The following is a 21,219-nucleotide window of genomic DNA, read 5'->3' on the forward strand; positions in this document are numbered from 1 at the left end:
CCCAGATCGACACTATTCTGTCTTTACACTCTACAGAAAGTTCCTTTAACCTCATGGCTTGGTTTTTGCTCTGATACACATTGTTAATGGTGAGACCATATATAAACAGGTATGCACCTTTCCTATTCATGAATAGATAGATAGATAGATAGATAGATAGATAGATAGATAGATAGATAGATAGATAGATAGATAGATAGATAGATAGATAGATAGATAGATAGATAGATAGATAGATAGATACTTTATTAATCCCAAGGGGAAATACACATACTCCAGCAGCAGCATACTGATACAAAAAAAAAAACAATATTAAATTAAAGATTGATAATAATGCAGGTAAAAACAGACAATAACTTTGTATGATTTTAACGTTTACCCCCCCGGGTGGAAGAGTCGCATAGTTTGGGGGAGGAACGATCTCCTCAGTCTGTCAGTGGAGCAAGACATTGACAGCAGTCTGTCGCTGAAGCTGCTCTTCTGTCTGGAGATGACACTGTTTAGTGTATGCAGTGGATTCTCCATAATTGATAGGAGCCTGCTTAGCGCCCGTCGCTCTGCCACAGATGTCAAACTGTCCAGCTCCATGCCAACAATAGAGCCTGCCTTCCTCACCAGTTTCACCATATAGTAAGAACAGCTATGTTATATGGGTTGGAGATGGTGGCACTGACTAAAAAAACAGGAGACAGAGCTGGAGGTGGCAGAGTTAAAGATGTTTAGATTTGCATTGGGTGTGACAAGGATGGACAGAATTAGAAATGAGTGCATTAGAGGGTGAGCTCAGGTTGGACAGTTTAGAGACAAAGTCAGAGAGGTGACATTGCGTTGGTTTGGACATGTGCAGAGGGGAGATGTTGGGTATATTGGGAAAAGGATGCTAAGGATTGAGCTGCCAGGTAAGAGGAAAAGAGGAAGGCCTAAAAGGAGGTTTATAGATGTGGTAAGAGAAGACATGCAGGTGGTGGGTGTAATTAATAGAGCAAGATGCAGAGGACAGGAAGATAACAGAAAAAAAATTATCTGCTGTGGCAAACCCTAATGGGAGCAGAAAGTAGAAGATCTGACTACAGAACACAGACACCTAAAATCAGTGTGAAACATCCAAAGATTCCGATTTGTTGTAACGAAACAAAGTCTACTGGGACTTCCAGTCATTCTTACTGGATACGTTTCAAATTTAAATCAAATCAATGAGAATGAGTATAAAGAGAGCTAAACTTCAATGTGAATTTTTTTTAATGAGAGTCTGTGGCTTTTGCTGTTGAACAAAATTCATTGTACAAACAAATGTCATGTTTTTAATCAGTGACATTTGAAAGACCCTTAAACCAATTAAAAGGTAAAACAACTTTGATTAGTAAATGTTTTAGGAAAAGGAAATGATTAATACATATGTAATGATGTCAGGTTTAATCATTCATTTAATATCTCTAACCTAATGGATACGAACATTCTCCTTTCATCTACAGGAAGGAAGCATTTGCAAGCACATTAAATCAGTACAAATTTAAAAGGGAGCATTATTGTTTGGTACAGGGTTAAATTTCAGCTGTTGACGGTCCCGGAGGCTCCAATGCATGGAGCAAAATGGAGAAAGATAAAAAAAAAATTCTGCCTGTTTGACTATGAGTTTCTTCTACTTTTTCTTTAAGCAGGCAGACACAATAAAATCCCACAAAGCAGACATATAAATCACCTGATTCAGACACACTGCTTATTTTCTTCTCATTTTCTTGACAAGTAAAGCATTTGTTTTATTGTTGCAATTTCTGAGTAAACTGGAAAAACACCTGCCTCTTGTTTGCTTTAATTTAACAATTAAATCAAGAGCAAGGCCTTAATACAGCTGCAGGCAGGGTGAGCGAGATCCAGTCACATCCATAGCAGGTAAACTTATTATGTTCACTTGTGCTTCTAAGAAGTAAATATTATTTTCTGGCTCACACATGACAGTTTTTTATATAAGAGAAAAAACAAAATATTTTTCCACATTACTTGATATTTTGAGTACTGGTCCGTTGATCTAATAATAAATATGATTTAAAAATCTCTGCGGTGGTAAACCCTGATGTCTCCAGCTTTAAGGGACTTGGTCTAAATCCTGCCCTGGTTAATCATCTTTGTCAAGTTTTTACATTCTCTCTATGTTTCCTTGCTTTTCCACCAGATACTCTGATTTTCCACTTGATTCCCAAAGAAGTGTATTAATGTAACTGGAGACTATAAATTTGCCAGGTTTCAGTAAGTGAGGTTATGTTCATGTGTCCTGAATTGGATTGGCACCCTTATTGTGAGATGGTTGGAGAGGCATATAAGTAGGTTAGTCAAGGATTGTTTAAATTAGGGAATGCAGTGGTAGGAGATCTAGGACAGGACAGGTTTAGTACTGAACATGGATGAAAGAACAGTAGTGTAAAAACTAATACAGTATGAATTGTAATTTCATTTCTAGTCCAAAGTATAATAAGTAACAGAGTAAAATCACTTGCCTGAATGCTTGGAGTATCAAAAATAAAATAAAAGAGTTACAGCTGTATGTAGTTGAGCATCAGGGTAAGACACATTAGGGGTCTGGGGAGGTGTGCGTTTTTTAAAAAAACAGTAAGGCAGTGCAGACCCTGTGAATGTAGGTCTGTGAGAGAACAGCCCTGTGGCTGTGTAGTTTCTAGATAAATGAATTTGCAAATTGCATTTAATATGCACACAGGCACTTAACACAGCTGACCCTCATCAAGACTCCACAGGTTGTTTGCCACACCCTGCACTCACTGCCGATTAAAGATGTCTGTGAGTGAGAGCAGGAGACAGGAAGTCAGGAGAATAGGAAAGCCCCAGATGGAGCAATGGTGCTTAGAGGAGAAAGGCTGCTCGTGGTGAGCATTGGTTAGGAGCAGGAGAGGCTGATGGTGGTGAGACAAGGGAGAAGGGCTCTTCTCTCCCCACAGACATTTAGGAACAGTTGTGTGGACATAAGCTGAAGAGAGTTGACCATGCTTGCTGTTGTCTCATTTTCGTTAGCTGAGCAAACTCCAAGGCTGAGCAGAGGAGACAAGTTTGATGAAGGACACACAGGACTCGAGTTTAGAAATATCAGATACTGACTGTGATTTTATTCTTGATTTTAACCCTTTTATTGAATTATTTATTGATAGGATTTATCCTCCACATGAACACTGTATTTATTGTACAGAATATGCATTTATTATTGAAAAACTGCACTGCACATTATGTATTTGGACACTAAACAAAATGCATAATGCACTTTTGATGCACTAACTTTGCTGGTCCTCTTTGCTCTAGTTCATCCTTGGTTTTATGACTATTGATGACCCTGGATTAAAGTGATGCCAGTAGTGGGCAACCTGGGTATCATATACATAATCATCATATTATAGTAATAAGAAAAACCTTGCTAAATAACAAAGATGGGGATGAATATAATACAGGATGATGAGCTACATATTAATGAGGATGTATGGATTCAGCTGGAAAGAATTAGGGATAGAAGCCTTATTTTAGGAGTGTGTTATAAACCTCCCAAAGGAAGACAGTAATTTTAAATCACATCTTTTTAAAAATATTAAAAAGGTATGTTTACAGAGTGATACTATAGTTATTGGGGACTTTGATTACTCAAGTATTAACTGGGTTAGCCTTACAAATAGCAGAGTGCAGGATTAGGAGTTTTAGACATAATCATTTTTTTAGCACAGAAAGTTAAAGCACCACATAGAGGGAAGCCTGCCTAGATTTAGTATTCTGAATTAACCAGGATATAATTCAGGATGTAATGGTGACTGAACCACTTAGGTCAATTGTCTATAATATAATATAGTTCTTAGTGTTTTGGCAGAGCATGGATTCAAAGACTAAAACTTTGGTAGGGCAAATTTTGAACAGATGGGGATAAAGGGGATAAACTGGGATGAGCTTATATGTGTTGAGACAGTTGAAGAGCAGTGAAACAGGTTTAACAATGTTTTACCTATGATATAGGACAGATTCATCCCAAAATTTGGAAAGAAATTAATAAAATAAATTAATAAAAACTCCACAGTACGTACATAAGGTCATAATAAAGAAGATGGAAAAGAAAAAAACAGCTGTATAAGGAGTGTAGTAACTCTAATGTTAATCGTAGGGTGTATGAGACCATGAGAGAATCCATTAAAAACAATATTAGGGAAGTTAAAAGGCAGTTAGAGAGGAATATTACGGATAAGGTGAAAAGTGACCCAAAGAGATTCTTTCAGTGTTTTAGTAGTAAGAGAACAGTGAAGGAGGTGGTGAGACATATCACGAGCAGTAAAGGGGAATTAAAATAATACAGAGTTAAATAGCAAATGCTCTAAACTTGCATTTTTCTGAAGTTTTCACTTATAAAGGAAATGGAAAACTTCCCAGAAGTAACTGGGGCTACTAAGAATGTCATGAATTATTTGGAATTATCAGAGGGAGAAGTGCTGCTTAAATTAAATAGGCTGAAATCTAAAAAAATTACTAGGACCAGATTACATTAAGCCTCAACTACTTAAGGAGGTTAATGAGTGCATATATAAACCCTTGACACATATTTTTAGAAAGTCACCGAGCAGTGGGGACATTTCTAAGGACTGTAAAATGGCAAATTTATCCCATTATATAAAAAGGTGATTGGGCAGATCCAAGTTGGGCATCAAACTTAAAGGAGGTGGGAGTTTAAGGTATATTGTGTAGCTGGGTGCAGAACTGACTAAACACAGGAAGCAGAAGGTTATGGTGTGATGAACTTTATCAGAATTGGGTGATGTTAACCGAAGTGACCTTCAGGAGTCATTCCAGGACCATTGTTATTTTTAATATATGTAACTGATTTGGATAGGAATATAAACAACATGCTGGTTATGTTTGCAGATGATACCAATCTAGGTGGATTGGCCGATAATCTGAAATCTATTGAATCATTACCAAAGGACTTGGACAGCATACAGGCTTGGGCAGATTTGTGGTAGGTGAAATTTAAGGTAAGTCAATGTAAGGAATTACACATAGGAAGTAAAAATGTTAGATATGAATACACAATGGGAGGTCAGAAAATGGAGAGTACTACTGTCAACTTCCAGACAATGTTCAGGAGCCATATATGGAATGACACATAGAATACAAGTCAAAGGAGGTTATGCTTTAAGCTTTACAACTTGTAGTACTGGGTGTAGTTTTGGTATCTGGGAAATAAAAAAGACATAGCAATGCTAGAAAAAGTCCAGAGAACAGTGACTCGATTGATTCCAGGGGCCTCATGTATAATGCCGTGCGTAGAACTCACACTATAACATGGCGTAAGCACAGAAAAATCCAGATACAGGAATCTGTACATACACATACTTCCACGTTCTTCCGCTACATAAATCCCGATCAGCGTGAAAACTAACGCACGTGCACACGCCTTCTGTCCCGCCCCAACTCCTCCCAGAATTATGCCTCTTCGAATATGCAAATCGATATAAATAGCCTTCTGTGAAAAGACAATGGGAAAAGCACGGGGGAAAATATAAGAATTTCAGCAAATACCAAGTGGAGGCAAAGGAAAAACGTACTATTTGTTGGTTTAAACAGTGGTATAATCAACAAAAGAAAGTTGATCGAGTGACATAGCGTGTCGGAGAAACTCGAAAGCTCAAGTTCACAAAGTCGCACAGTGCCCGAAATAAAAAAGAAGTCACAGTCGGCGTGAAAAGGCGACTCGTAGCGGACCGTCTGAGTGTCATATGAAAGCTTATTAGGGTACAGAGAAAAAAAATAGGCACACAGTGGGAGAAAAGCACGAAATGTCAACTTTAATCTTGAAATTTCCACTTTAATCATGTAGTTTATTTTGTCATTAAAGTAGAACATCATAAACTTCATCTTAATATCGTTTATTTTACTAGTTTCTCAAGTAGCACGTTAAATGCTTTGTTCTGTGTTTGATCTTCTATGTGCTCTATGTGTGTGAATCACTACGTGCTTCCGTTCTTTCTCTTTCTCCGACAGGACACAGAATTCATTACATTCGTGATATTACAGCTCTCTGAATAATTAAAATACTGAGGTGTATACGTGATATCTTTTTCATGATGATAGGAATGAAAGCATGTTATTAAACATGGGAACACGATGGCGCAGTGATTGTTCATATCTCACGCAAGAGGCTTGCTGCGCTATGTGCGACCTTCGATGAAAAAATTTATTACAGAAGTACTGTCTCTTTTAAACATACTAACTTCCAATTCCTGTCCTTACTTTTCTTTCTCCAAATACCCAATCGCCACACAATCAGCTCTGTAATAGACGTTAAGCCATCTGTAAGCTTACAACGATGATTCTTCAAAACTTTTAAGGAACATTGAAATATCTTCGTAGTATGTGTTTAATTATTCTATCCTTCTATCCTTCCAGTGTTGCACCAACTCAGCAAGAATATAGCGCAAGGCAGGAGCTATCCGTGAACTAGCTAGCGCTGCGGCACCGTGTCCTCACATGTTTAATTATTAACAATACAGATTATTTAAATGAAGTTAAAGTTTTATCTGTACAATATAATCAACATATTTTGCTGCATTTCATCTTAAAAATGTAATCGTCATCATACGCGCTTTATAAAGTGGCGCAGGTTGTGCAATATTATAACTGTAGTGCAAGTTTACAGTGGGGTAATTGTACTTATAAGTACAAACAGTTCTACAAGGAGCACTTGATTGAGTGCGTTTATAGTTCTTGGGGTGAAACTGTTTCTGAAACGCGAGGTCCGTACAGGAAAAGCTTTGACGCGTTTTGCCGTGGCTGAGGTAGTGTGTGCTTGAAACTGTATACCGATAATTCTCTTTCCGATCAGCTGCTGCTGTGATTCCCCACTCAGATACAGTGATATAAATACTCCGAGTGGTGCAGTGAGAGTAGTATGGAAAAAGATCACAGGAAAAGTAGCACTGCTTTGACGCTGGGTGCCGCCAGTCTGCAAAACCGAGTGGAGAAATTGCGTATGCCAAGGCATGAGGTACCGTGGAAATGTGCGTGGCTTTACGCCAAGTTTAGGTTTTATACATCGCGATTTGAGCGTGGAAACGTTCGTACGCAACATTCCTGTGCGTACGCACCATTTATACATGAGGCCCCAGGACTGTAGGGGATGAGTTATGAGGAAAGATTAAAGCAGCTGAACCTTTTCAATTTAAGCAAAAGGTGATTAAGAGGCGACATGTGTGAAGTGTTTAAAATTATGAAAGGAATTAATACAGAGGATCAAGAATGTTTTTTTTAATGAGTTAATCAAGAACAAAAGGACACCGTTGGAAACCTCTTAAGGGTAAATTTCACACAAACATTAGAAAGTTTTTCTTCACGCAGAGTACCATAGGCACAAAGAATAAGTTACCATGTAGTGTGGTAGACAGTAGGATTTTAGGGACTTTCAAAAGTAGACTTAACACTAGAATTACCAGAGCCTACGAAAAAACTCGTATATCCGGCCCACCTTAAATCGCTTCTTAAAACCTTTCTCACCTCTCCGCCAGCGTCTTTTGTCATCTAAATGTACTGATAAAGACAAGCTGCCAGCAGCCGGCTATTCCATCCCCCCAACGACTTAGAATGTAAACAAGCTTTCCCCAGCTAATGCCTTGATTGATTATCTGGGAGTGAAGTGGAGTTTTAGAGTAGAAATAATAAGATTGTTATTTGGAACACACGCATTTCATATGTGTTGCATTTCTACAGTAATCTGTATAAACACATTGTTAAAACAGAAACGGTTTACAATATTCTAGTAGCAAATGAAAAAATGTAGGCATAAACTATATAATGTATGAAGCCTGAAGTCCAAATATCAAAGAAACACTTTCACAAAAGGTAGAAAAAAAAGCCACCGCCAAAAAAACCCGCCTTAGTGTGAGACATTGACATGACTTAACTATCACTGCTTCTGTGGTGTAACAGTATCAGTCGCTGACTGGGAATCAGAAGGTCATGAGTTCGATCCTGCACAACTCCCATTTGAGAAGTGTTCTTATTTTCACTATTTTAGAATAAAATGATACATTTGATTTCAGTCTGTAACAGCCGGTGTAATTTATGATATTTGTAAAGGTTAGCTTTATTTTTTTAAAATTCACTTTTCATTGTCTCAGTCGCATTCAGGATCCATCCCTACCGCCCCCCACCTGACACTGCTGTTTTTACATAAAGACGCGCTATAGTTCTGCAGTGTATCACGATACATATGACCGCGTGTTTTTTTCCCCCAGTATTGCCAGTCCCCACGTGTTGCTGTATGCTGTTTCTTTTGTACTCCAGGACATGCAGAGGAAAGCATAGTAAAGAGCAGTAACTTCAGCGCTATATGCAATCATCAGACACTCCCCATCTGACACTGCTAAAGCTCTGCAGTGTACTTGTGACTGCATTGTCGTACCAATGCTTGCGAATTGAAGTGTCTGCATGCACTTTTCGTGGCATTATACGTGTATTTTTTGAGCATGCCCATGTAGCTCAAACACAGGAACATATGTTGATGTAAAAGTATAACAAAACAAGTGCACTTTTATTCAAGACTATAACCGAAGAAAAAAGAAAGCAAGTTACAGTAGGTGGAATGCTAAGAACTGCTGATTTCCATTCTGTGCTATATAACTGTTAACATTTGAATCTGATGATTGCATATAGCACTGTCTTGTTTAGTGTGCGCAAGAATATGCAGGTGGCCAGTTGCTGAGTGCTACAACGCACATTTTAAAAAAAGAAAGAGACAAATATATGTGACGTTTTGAAGAAATCATTTTATGACGCGAATAGTACCAATCAGAAAACATCGTCGAAGTAATGCAATATTATTTGAAAACGAACAGCGTCAGGTTGGGTGTGAAGTTATACTGGCGCTGTTTGAGTCAGATCAGAAGCTGAATAAGCTGAAAAAGCTCCTGTTCTGACTCTAAGTAAAAATGCATGAATTAATCAACAGAAATAACCGCAACTGACATTTTAAAGTTAACGATTTACAGTGCATACCAATTTATAAATTCAATTTCCATTTGAGGAAAAAAAAAAACACTTTCTTCAAAGCTGGGAATCGAACTCGCGTCTCTGTGGCACAGTAAGGCAGTGGTGCTCCAAGTCAGCAAACCGTCCTTATAACTTATTTTTTCAAGATCCATAACACACAGACAGACAGAGCACTGCGTAATACAGAGACAGACAGGCAGAGATATACAAATAAACAGGGAAGGCACATGTACTGAAAGAAAAAAAAAATCAACATGCGCATTGTTTCTTCTGCACTGAATGAGCTCACCCTCTCTAACATCACCCCTCCCCCGATCTGACTCTCTAAGTAACAGCGCAAGTGCAGACACAAATCAAGTGCATGTGTGTACTGTATAATATTAACAAAAAGAGCAGCTTACTACTGAAAACGGCAAATATAGGAGTGAGTGGGGATCGAACCAGTACTCTTGATTACACTTGGTTTGCGTCTGTACTTGCGCTGTTACTTAGAGAGCCAGATCGGGGGTGGGGTGATGTTAGAGAGGGTGAGCTTATTCAGTGCAGAAGAAACAACGCGCATGTTGATTTTTTTTCTTTCAGTACATGTGCCTTCCCTGTTTGTTTGTATATCTCTGCCTGTCTGTCTCTGTATTACGCAGTGCTCTGTCTGTCTGTGTGTTATGGATCTTGAAAAAATAAGTTATAAGGACGGTTTGCTGACTTGGAGCACCACTGCCTTACTGTGCCACAGAGACGCGAGTTCGATTCCCAGCTCGTTATAAGGACAGTTGTTCATGTTAATTGCAGTCTCAATTGTTAAAAAAATATTTTAAAAGGAGCATCCCACATGAAAATATAACGATCTCATTACCTGACAGTCCATACCAATTTACAAATTTTATGTCCGTTTGAGGTTAAAAAGAAAAAAAAGAAGTAACACTTTATCCCCAGCGGGGAATTGAACTAATGTTTGTGAGGCAGAGAAAAGCTACTCGGTCTGAGAGGCAAATCTTAGCACACTACGCCACGGAAGCTGTTATATGGTGTGTGAAGCTTTTGTAGAAGTGTTTATTTGATCTTAGGAACTCGGGCTTTACACATTCTATAGTTTATGCCTACATTTTGTAACATTTATTACTAAAATATGAAAAAGTTTCTGTTTTAGCAATGTGTTTACACAGATTACTGTAGAAACGGAACACGCATGAAATGCATGTATTCCAAATAGCAATCTATTATTTCTATTCTAAAACTCCAGCAGTTCAGTCACTCCCAGGTAATCAAACAAGGCATGAGCTGGGAAAACTTAGTGAACGTTCTGCGACGGTGGGGGATGGTATAGCTGGCTGCTCGCTGCTCCTCTTAATCGGCACATTTAGAAGACAAAAGAGAGGTGAGAACAGTTTTAAGGTGGGCCGGATCTACAAGTTTTTTCGTAGACTCTGGTAATTCTAGTGTTAATGTTATTTTGTAGGAATTAGGTAGATAAGATTGATGAGCATTGTTGGGCTGAGTGGCCTGTACTCACCAAAATATTTCTAATGGTTCTTACTCTGACCCTAATGCTTTATGGATAAACTATGTTTTTTTGTAAACCCCTTGCACTGTTGTTGACTGTATCTCATTGCCAAAGACATAAATGCACATGCTAACTTGGTTTCACGTGTGACTAAAACATTATGGCCATGTAGGTGATTTGGCTCTTCCAAAAGAAAAGAAGACTTTAGCTTTTGTTCAGGGGCAAATTATGTTAGGTTACATTTTCTTTTCCTATGAAAATAGTGCAGTTTTTTTTTAGTTTTTTTTCTTTTTTTTCCCTATTAACCAGTCGTGTCATGCCAAGCACTCATAGGCCTATTCATGAGAACTCACATTTCACTCTTGAGCCGCTTATTAAGGTGGCAGTGTCAGCTAAAACTGCTGTTTTCCTATCCCAGAGAAATAAGTTGCCCCTCTGTGTTAAACTGGCTATGTCAAACTGAGCCGCAGCATTCCTGTTCTTTTAAGCCAGCCATCCAAAAAGCAGCCAATGCTTCTTTTTCTTCAATCAGCCATTCAGCAACCTGGCAGTTATTTTACATATACCAAGCTAGTCAGCCATTAGGCAGATGTCTTATTTTTATTCAGTTATCCGCAAAGCCAGTGGCTGTTATTTGCCCTGCTGACCAATCCTTTGGGCACCTGTCTCAGATTTTTATCAATTACTTAGCTAATAGACCCACAATTTGGGTGATGACTGTCTTGATTCTGTCCAGGCTGTTTTCTAGCTAAAAGTGACAGCTGTCTTGATTCAGTTATCTTGGCCTTCCATCTTATATTATAGGCAGTGGCCATCTTGCTTCACCTATAGTCCAGCTATTTCTGTTTTGATTTCTCATCTGTGAATCTAGCACATTTCATAGTTCAGTGAGCTTATAAATATGTAACTTAGTTCTTAATTTAGTGGGTTCTTAAATTATCTTCTTGTTTTTTTGTCAGTTCAGGATTTACCCCCAAGAAAAAAAGTTTTTGTTTCTGAAAAGACATCTGTTGTTAATCCCTTGCATTTGTTCTAACCCAGATTTAATCTAGTGCAGGGATGTCCAGCTCCAATCCTGGAGGGCCGTAGTAGCTGCAGGATTTTATTCTATATTTTCAATTAGCGGCAAGTTTTAGCTGCTTATTAACTTATTTTTTCTTAATTTTAATTCACTCTCTTTTTAGAACTAGTGCTTACTTGTATTTCTTTTTTCCTCAATTAGCAGGAGTAATGAGATATAAAACCAGCCAACACACAACCAGATAATCTGAGTCCATCATGCAATATCTGAATATAAACAAAGGTGAAGGTCTCATGTTGATCTGCTCAGGTCCACAAAATATTTTGATGGTGCTCTTAGAAAAATAAAAATCCATAGTTTTGGAAATGTCTGCTATGGGTGCAGCAGCAAACCATGGAATTAAATAACAGGTTAAATTAACAACAAGAACTGGCTTTTAATTAAGAAACTGGTTAGAGTTTGTAGCCCAGCTAGCTCACTTCAAATGTCAGTCTGGTATTTAAGGAAGAAAGAAGCAATGAAGAGGACTGAGTCTTAAAAAAAAGGCAATTAAAACCAGGAGAAAAGTAGTCAACTAACACAAGAAATTGCTCACTAATTAAGAAAATGGCGGGAAGAAAAATTTGCAGACACTGCAGCCCTCCAGGATCAGAGACGGACACTCCTAGTTTAATGCCTAAGTAAAGTGAACATCAAAGTCTACACAATCTTATCGAAAAGTTGGAATTTGTTAAAGTAAAATTTTAAATCAAGATAAATCACATGATTTTTTTTTCACAATTAAGACCAACAGAGCATAAATATTCAGGAAAAAATGTTAAAATTTTGGTTGCATAAATATCACCCCCCTTTAACTAATATTTCATAGAAAATGTTTTACTAGTCCATGTTATGGTGTGAAATTTTGCATAAAAGTTTATAAATATTTTGTATGTCTTTTTTTGTAACTTAGGCAAAGCAATGTAATATTAGTGTTACATTATTGATAATAACAGCAATGGTTTGATGGTTTAAGAACCCCTTCCCCCTTTAATGAATGAGTCTCTTTGTAATTTTACGACAGGGTTGGGGGGAAGTGCCTTAAACAAGTTTGGCGAGTGTTTCTCTGCAGGGCTCTCTCAAACAACCCCCACAGGAAAGCCAGACTGCCTAGCTGGCAAGCGTCACCATAACACATGGTTTTGGGGGCAGGTGTGAAGTCTTTCTTTGCCCCATTGGTCTGAAGTATGGTTGTTTGGAACTGGCTTGTAGTGTTTAAGTACCATGACACCCTATTGGCTCTAGGGGTTGGACAGAAAATCTATAAATTTGTTTGCTTTACCCTTCCCTATCTCTCTCACCAAACTGATGAAAGACCATCTCACCATGAACTGAAAAAGACAACACAATGAAGAGCACAGCTCGGCAGTCATATTGAGACCTGGCATGTGGCCTGTTCTGAAGAAAGCTGACCAAAAATGATGCCTTAACTAGAGACGATTTAAGTAACTAACAAGTCTGTGTGCTGCCTGAAACTACACATCAACATTTATCAGGTTGTATGGTTGTCAATATTCTAATGTACTTTGCATACAGTATTGTTATTATTTAAGAATATTATCAATAATACATTATTTAAATTGTAACTTAATTCCTGCTTGTCTTTTACTACACCTAATTGCCTAAGGTTATAAATGTAGAAGGGAAGATGGGGAGAAGTTATATGGTATAATACCTTATAAACAGTGGTAAGTCTGTGAGATTTGAGGCATTCTGACAAAGGCTACATATTAATAATACAAAAGGGGAAAGTAGAGTAATATATTACTCTATCAAGACAAAATAGTTCAGTAAATCTATTTGGTAAGCCTTCTATGAACTTAACATACCTCTCTTTTGCAATTTTAGGCCAGTTATGTTTTTACAAAAACTGAAATGACATAAAAACTAAACTTTTGACATCCACTTGTCATGACATGTGGAATTTAAATATTCATGTATTTTTTGATTTGCCATTATAAGAATTTTATATTGATATTTTCATAACATTACCATGACTTAACTTTATTTGTTGTTTTTCTATCACAGTAGCTGCCATTTTGTGTATTTTTGGCAGCTTGTTTATTTTTAGTTACTTAAATAATTCTGTCTCCCTTGTTGTCAATTAAACATTTTGCAGTATTTTACTTTTCATCACCTTCTTTCATCTTAAGTGAATGCTGAAAAGGTCTGCCAATTTTCAAATTTAATTTTTTTCAAAAACATTGAAGATTTTTTCTCTGCATGCTGATTTCTCTTCCCAGTAGGCATGGTAATGATGGACTGCAAAAACTGAAAGAGGTAGAGCCATGGCCGAAAGCAAGCATGAGACAATATCTGTAACCAGAGCTAAAGATGTAGAGTAAAAAGACTAAATTTTACATTGGACTATAGATAAAGAACACGGACAAAAATACACTGTATAAAAAAGCAGACAGAGGGCAATGACTGCAATCAAAGATGCATTTCTACTATTACATGATATTGAACAATTGACATCACTGTATACCTATCCAAAAAAAAGACTGGAAATGAAAAAGTCATTTGATTAGGACTAAAAGGCACTGATGTGAATTAGTGATTCTCATGATGTATTTGCTCCTCATCATTCTTAATGTTAAAGCATCTAATTGTATGTCTGCTTTTAAAATTAGTTTGTGTTCGCATATTGACTGAAATTCTAAGTATAACACCCACTTACCAATGAGCAAAAGTGCTGAACACTGGTGTTAAAATCATTCAGCTATAGTATATAAAGAGGCATTGTTAACATTAATCAATTCTTAGAATTTTGGCTACTGGACAAGACTTGGCTATCCATTTGCAGCATGTGGCCAGACTAGCAGCAAATAATTTGTCACATTGTATTTAGGTGCTAACATCCTCCCGTTGTGACAAGATTAGCTGCCTCTTGAACACCTAAATAAAAAACAAGACTAATGCTAGTGTACTATAAGTACACCATAACAATTTGTTACCCATATTGTTTATAACAATTTTCCTTCTCATTTCTACAATATTAAGTAGTTTGTCATGGACTTCTTATACAGTTCTGCTCTTATCTTATGAATTTCCCTATGTATTTTGAACAATATTTTCTAAGCAAGCATAAGTGTAAAGCATTCCAGAGTACCACTCTTATTAACTCATTACTCTTATTACTACTTCAGTAAACTACTTAAGTATCACTGTTTTATTTGTTTTATTTTCAAAACCTGGACCACGTAGTGATTGTTTTAAAGAAAAGACTGCAAAGAAGAATTACTGCCCATTCTAACATGTAATTAGAAAAAGATTGATCTATTTTCCACTCTCTTTCAGGAAACACTATACATTCTCCTAGATTGGACTTGGCTAGAGAAAATAAGTTAAGGCCTTTGAAAAATGGTGCTATTTTTTTAAACTGTGATTGATACAGTGGCAACTATTTAAGCCTCTGCTTTTGGCAAGCATTCACTATCAGATAATACCTGGCTGATGTCACTGGTCCATGCTGCTTTCTCCTGTCGTGAAGGTGCCAAAAGGACAACAGTAAATGATGGGGCATCAGAAGGCTCCACAATGATCTTGAAATCTAGATGACCAAATACTTGCCCGGTAACCTTTCCTGTACAGAATAAAGACATGAATTTAATACTGGATTTACAATACCATAAAAATGAGACTGCTGTGTGTAATATTTCTTGAAGTCAATGGGCACACACAAGGTGACACCTGATTTCATCAGCTCTATTATATATTTTACTAATAACAACGTCATCTGTTGTACATCCTCAATAACACAGAACAAATCTTACAAGATAAAACCTTCCCTCCATTAGATATGATTTTATGTTTGATTAGCCAAGAACAACAGAGTAGGAATTTGCAGAAGGATTCTTGAAACCTGATGATGCCAGAATGATGCCTACATTACCTGTGACAGGACTACATAAACCTATATTACTTTTCTGCTTGTTACAGCTTGTACCTGAACTTTAAGCCTATAGACTATACATGATTTAAAATTTGAAATTCACTCAGTGAAAATGGAGATTCTCTGTAGACTAAAGGAAGAAATACTTCTGCGTCAACAGTATGCCTAGGAACTCCCTTATGTACCATCAAATGTTTTGATCTTAAAAGGGACTCAAGAAGTGGATTATTCTTCCTTTCAAAATAGTAACCCAATGAATGAAACCTCAAAATTCATTATCAAGACTAGTCTTAATGTAAATCATACATTTCAAGCATTTCCTCAATAGGTAGACCACTTCAAGCATGATTTTTTTAAAATGTAGTTTACCTTCATCATCGCTTGCATCAGGCTCCTCAATTAGGGTGCACTCAATAAGTGATAAGACACCACCCTGCTGTAATAAGAAGAAGAAAAAAAGAAAATATGAATTAGAACAGGAGTCAATGCTTATAATCAATCTATTTTCTAAGCCAGCTTCCAATGGAAGGCATAATCACATGAAGCACACTCAAGAACAGAGAAAAACCTACTAAGGCCATATAGTGGTACTAATTAACTTAGTAATATATTGGATGTGGAAGGAAAAATTGTAATTAGTGAAACCCAGTGAGCACAGCAAAAACAAGTAGCCATAAGACAGACTGTGACCACTCTAGTAGTTAATATGCCAATGTGCCATCTATAAATAGTAATACTATGCTAAGTGGATTTTCATTACAATCAGCAAGGTAAATAATATTTAAGGCCTCAAAAAATTTCAGTCTTATTTTTCAATTTTCACTTTAGCAAGGCTTCAGGAAATTAATTAGAAAGCAAATATGCAAAGAAAATGGTAATTGGCAGCAACTTTATCTTATAAAATGAAGCATTATGCTACATTTTTGTTTAATATCCAAAGGAAAAAACTGCTCTAACACTGAATTGATTACTGCAATGTAACATTCTCAAACTGTCTTAACCCAATTTGGCATTGTGGATGGCTGGAGCCCAAACCAGCAGCTGGGAGACAACCCTCTACAGGATGCCACTGTTTTCTAGGGCCTACTTACACAAACCCACAGAGGGCCAATTAATCTAACACACACATCTTTGGAAGTGAAGGGGAAAAACTGGAGTACCTGGAGAAAAACCAACACATGGATAATGACCAGGTGTGGGATATGAACCAGGATGTTAAATCAGTGATGCAGCTGCACTAATCACCATGTCACAAAGCTCCCCAATTGATTAAAAATAATTTTTTAAAGTTGTCTGTGACACCATGTCGCCATCATATGAGCCGAAACATAAAATAGATTGCAAAAGGTTTTGCAATATGCGTATATGTCCAGCATAAATATACAGTATACAAGATGTATATATATACAGTATATATACAGTGTGGTTAAATCTCTTTGCACAAAGACTCATCTGGCTGGACATGAAAGTGTCTCTGTGAGAAAATCACATCTTGTCTTCTTCCAACCTTCCAAGAGTTTTTTTTATAATAGAGAGATCCACTTATCCAGAGCTGTATCACAGGAAACCTGGAGCCTACCCCAGCAGGTTTGGATGGAAGGCAGGAAAAATCCCCAGTATGTAATAAGTATGATATGGCTGATGTTAAGAACAAAGAGAATATGATATTTCATCTATCTATTTTGAGAGAGATAGAAATTTTGAAAAAAGGGGGACAAACGTTTTAAAACATAATTATGTTACTGGATTATTTTCACAATATCAGGTATTTTGAGCAGTGAATGTAAACTAAAAAAGATAAAGTAATACTGTAAGTATAGAATTAATACAAAAACACATTAGTATGTTTAGTTTTTCACCAGTTGGCAGACTTTCTTCACCTACCTATGTGCAGTTCAGTAGAAACATTGCCAACTCAGGAATTTTTCCAGGTGTGTATCGCTTCATTGTTAAATGACCTTTTTTAAGCAAAAGTGATTGGTCAGCAACGATATGCTGATCTTGTATGTTGACAGTCACTCTCTCGATCAGTGTCATTTTATTTTCAAAAAGGATTTCTCCTGTGCGAAATGGCAGGTGAATTACTGTCAACAAAACGCAGACACCTGAGAAATAAACTGAAAAGTTACTCACTCGTGATTTTTCTGTTCATACGGTAAAGGTTTTGTTGACTAGCACATTCCAACTTCAGGAATGTGAATTACATGTTGGTATACAAGAAGCGCAAAGAAAGGCAGCACAGTAAATCACTTTGAGTTTCACACGCTTTACAAGCCCGTATTCAGCTCACTCTGTCACCGCAAATGCTGTGTGAACACCTGCCCTTCTTCACCAACCACTGTTCACTGAATGAATATATGCGGGTGGCTCGTGGACAATTACTTTCTGTTTTAGGGTTAAAAGTTACAAGGATTAAACACTAATGGCAAGAATATTCATTCAAAAATGAAAACTAAAAATATTTTTCCAGCTACTTTAATAGTTTCGTTTAGCTTTAGTTTTTCATTTCGGTTTTGTTAATTATTTTAGTTTACGAAAAAAAATTTTTAATAATAGTTTCAGTTTTGATTTTAGTTTTCATTAACTATAATAACCTTGAAAAGCACTGTACACTTTTGCATCTTCTGCTTGCTTCATGTGGTGTCCTCATTTGTCCAGCTCATCCTGTTCATGACTATCGACTGCGTCGGGTTCAAGAGGCTCCCAAAACTGGAAGAAGGAGCATGGAGCAGGACCCGGACCGTCACAATGACATGTCAGTTTCACTTCAGTGTCTGTCTATAAATCAGTTCTGGAGTTAGTGGTGACAATACAGAGTAACAGTCACAAAACATCACTGTGCTCTCTATCAGCCTCTGCTCCCATTGAACCACTAATCTCTCACTATTAAAGGTCCAGCCAAGATCCCAGACATGCTACCTTTATCATTTCAAATTAAGCTCCTAACAGCCTCCTCCTGGAAATCCCTTCTATCACTTATGAAAATAAGGAGCTTGTCATGGCCTTAGTGGAACCTGAACATTTGGAAGTAGTAGCCTAAAGCGCTAACTGCTAGGCCCTGACTAAGAATACTGAGCAATACTGATAGCTGATAGCTGGATCTTTGGCTTTATATTATACTAGACTTTAAACCCGTTACAATAACGGGCGCTAGAACAGTAGTGCATAAACATTAGTAGGAACAGTCTATATTAAATGGCAAGGGACCTTGACCTCATTCTGTTTCTTGTCTTAATTTATTTTTGTCAAAAATATTTTAAAAATATTTTTAAAAATATATTTTAAAAATTTGAAAAATGAAACGCGTTGAAAAATACTCAGGATTTTTAAACATTTTTCTGACGCTCATTTTCCTCTTCTTCAATAGATCAATTTGCTAGTCTTTGTCTTTCTCTTTGAGAATTTGTTTATGCTCATTTTCCTCTTCTTCTATAGATCTATTTGCTCTTTGAGTCTTTCTCTTTTATTGTTTTTTTCTGATGCTCATTTTCTTTTTCTTCAATCGATCTATTTGCTCATATTTTTCTTTGTCTTTCAGCCTTTCTTTTGTTGATGTTTACTTGCTGAGCTGACCGTTCTTCCAGGAGATGTTGCTTATATAGGATTTGATTGTCTGTTTCTTTTGTCCTACTTGACGTGTCCTTTTTTTTGGGTGGCATGTTGTTAGTAGATAGTCACAGTAATATAGGCTTGTACGTCCGTAATATTTTCTCTTACAGTAATACTGGCTTGTATGTGGCTGTAATATGCAACACTGTATTGTGTGCCTTTAATTTTCTCTCACAGTAATACTGGTTTGTATTTACGTAAAATGCCTTTAATTTTCTCTGACAGTAATACTGGCTTTGATGTCCATAATATGCGTTTAATTTTCTGTCACAACAGTGGGCAATCAGCAGAGTCTCCCCAGCAAGTGATGTAATGTGTGGCGTGCAGCTGATAATCGTGCCTGTGGCGTCTCCCCAGCAAGTACTGTGCAGTTCCCCAGCAAGTATTTTAATCTGTACTGGCGTGCAGCTGATTATTGTATGTGTGGTGTCTCCCCAGCAGCGGATTTTATGTGCGCGGCCGCGACTACCCAATCAGCACTCTCCCCAGCAATGATGTCCTTTATTTGCTTATCATGCGTGGCCACGGCTAGGCCATTCACAGTGTGCCCAGCTTCCAGTGTGTGTGCGTCCACGGTACCGTGTGCATGCGCGGGGCACAGTGCGAAGCGCGGCGCGGCTCCGCACATGCACACTTCACCAGAAGACACACACACATGGACACCCTGGACGCACAAAGGGTTTTATTAAAGAGGATGTGTCTTGGCAATACAGCCACATGGGCTGCAATTATGATGGAATGTGAAGGAGGAAGTTTTCCTTGCCTGGTACAGCATGTAAACATCACAGGTAGGATTTATAAAATGGAATCAGCTGTTTCTAGCCCTCTATTACCAGTTGTGAGACCTATTTTAATGATGAATACTTTTACCATTTTTTTAATTTTATGCTTTTTTTTAAAGGGTAAAATGTAAATATATTTCTTATTAATATGCAAACTATTGAATATTGTCTACAATGCTAGCATACAGTATGCTGAGGAGGTTGATTGAATAATATTGTAATATCATCCTGATAAAAAAATGATTGTGCATATCAGATACTGACATAAATATTGTGTTACCATTTTATTTCTGTTGAAACAATATTGCCAGTCTACCTCATACATGTAACTGCAAGCATCGCAGAAGGCATTTAGCTACAGTACCCCTTTTAGTTCTGACTTTCAAAGCATACAGGTGTAATAATGATACATTATACAACCTCAAAACAACATGCTTAGGTCTTATGCAGATATACATGTTGATACATGCACTGATTCACAAAAAAACTCTATAGTGACAAATATCAAAATATTTAATAATAATAATAATGCATTTTATTTATAGGGGCACTTTACATTAGCAGTAAATCTCAAAGTGCAATATAAAAAGATTAAATAAAGGCAAGGCAAAATAAAAACACAGATAAAACAACAATAATTATAGCATTCTTGTTAATATGCTTTCCTAAATAGAAAAGTCTTTAGCTGTTTTTTAAAACAGCCCACAATCTGCTGTGTTCTCAGGCTCTCTGGTAGGGCATTCCAGAGCCACGGAGCAGCGGCTGCAAAGGCTCGGTCACCCATTGTATGAAGTTTGGACACAGGGAGGCAAAGGCGGTGGGTATTTGTAAAACGGAGGTTTCTTGTAGAGGATTGTAATACAGTATAAGGAGTTCTTTAAGATATTGTGGAGCATTTCCATGGATACACTGGTGAGTAAACAAACAGAGTTTGTATTCAAAACAGAGATGGATAGGGAGCCAATGAAGTGACCAAAGGATTGGTGAGATATGTTCATATTTCCGCACCCTCATCAGGATTCTTACAGCACTATTTTGAATTTGTTGGAGCTTTTGAAGGCTCTTGTTGGGTATCCCGATGAGGAGTGCATTACAATAGTCCAGTCTGGATGAGACAAAGGCATGAATCAGCTTTTCAGCATCACAGAGGGAGAGGTAGTGACAGAGTTTGGCTATGTTTCGGAGATGAAGGAATGCAATTTTACAAAGGTGATGGATATGTATATCAAATGACAGATGGGAGTCTAACTTGACACCCAGATTTGTAACAGAAGGGTAGAGGGTAATGGTACGGCCAGAAAAGGAAATACAATTTACAGAGGAACGAAGTTGATGGGGGGTGCCAATTAAAAGA

General features: G+C 37.3%; 1 protein-coding gene across 3 annotated transcripts in view; it reads right to left on the reverse strand.

Annotated features, from left to right (window-relative positions):
- Positions 1–21,219, reverse strand: part of rasgrf2b (Ras protein-specific guanine nucleotide-releasing factor 2b) — a 511,409-nt gene that overhangs the window by 71,378 nt on the left and 418,812 nt on the right. For all 3 annotated transcript variants that reach the window (XM_051929617.1, XM_051929616.1, XM_028804694.2), the window contains exons 11-12: positions 15,844–15,910; positions 15,029–15,165 (exon numbers count right to left, since the gene is read on the reverse strand). In XM_051929617.1, coding sequence (XP_051785577.1) covers positions 15,029–15,165; positions 15,844–15,910 — 204 coding nt within the window. The remainder of the gene's footprint in view (positions 1–15,028; positions 15,166–15,843; positions 15,911–21,219) is intronic.

The sequence above is a fragment of the Erpetoichthys calabaricus genome, chromosome 7, assembly GCF_900747795.2.
Source record: "Erpetoichthys calabaricus chromosome 7, fErpCal1.3, whole genome shotgun sequence".
Classification (NCBI taxonomy): domain Eukaryota; kingdom Metazoa; phylum Chordata; class Cladistia; order Polypteriformes; family Polypteridae; genus Erpetoichthys; species Erpetoichthys calabaricus.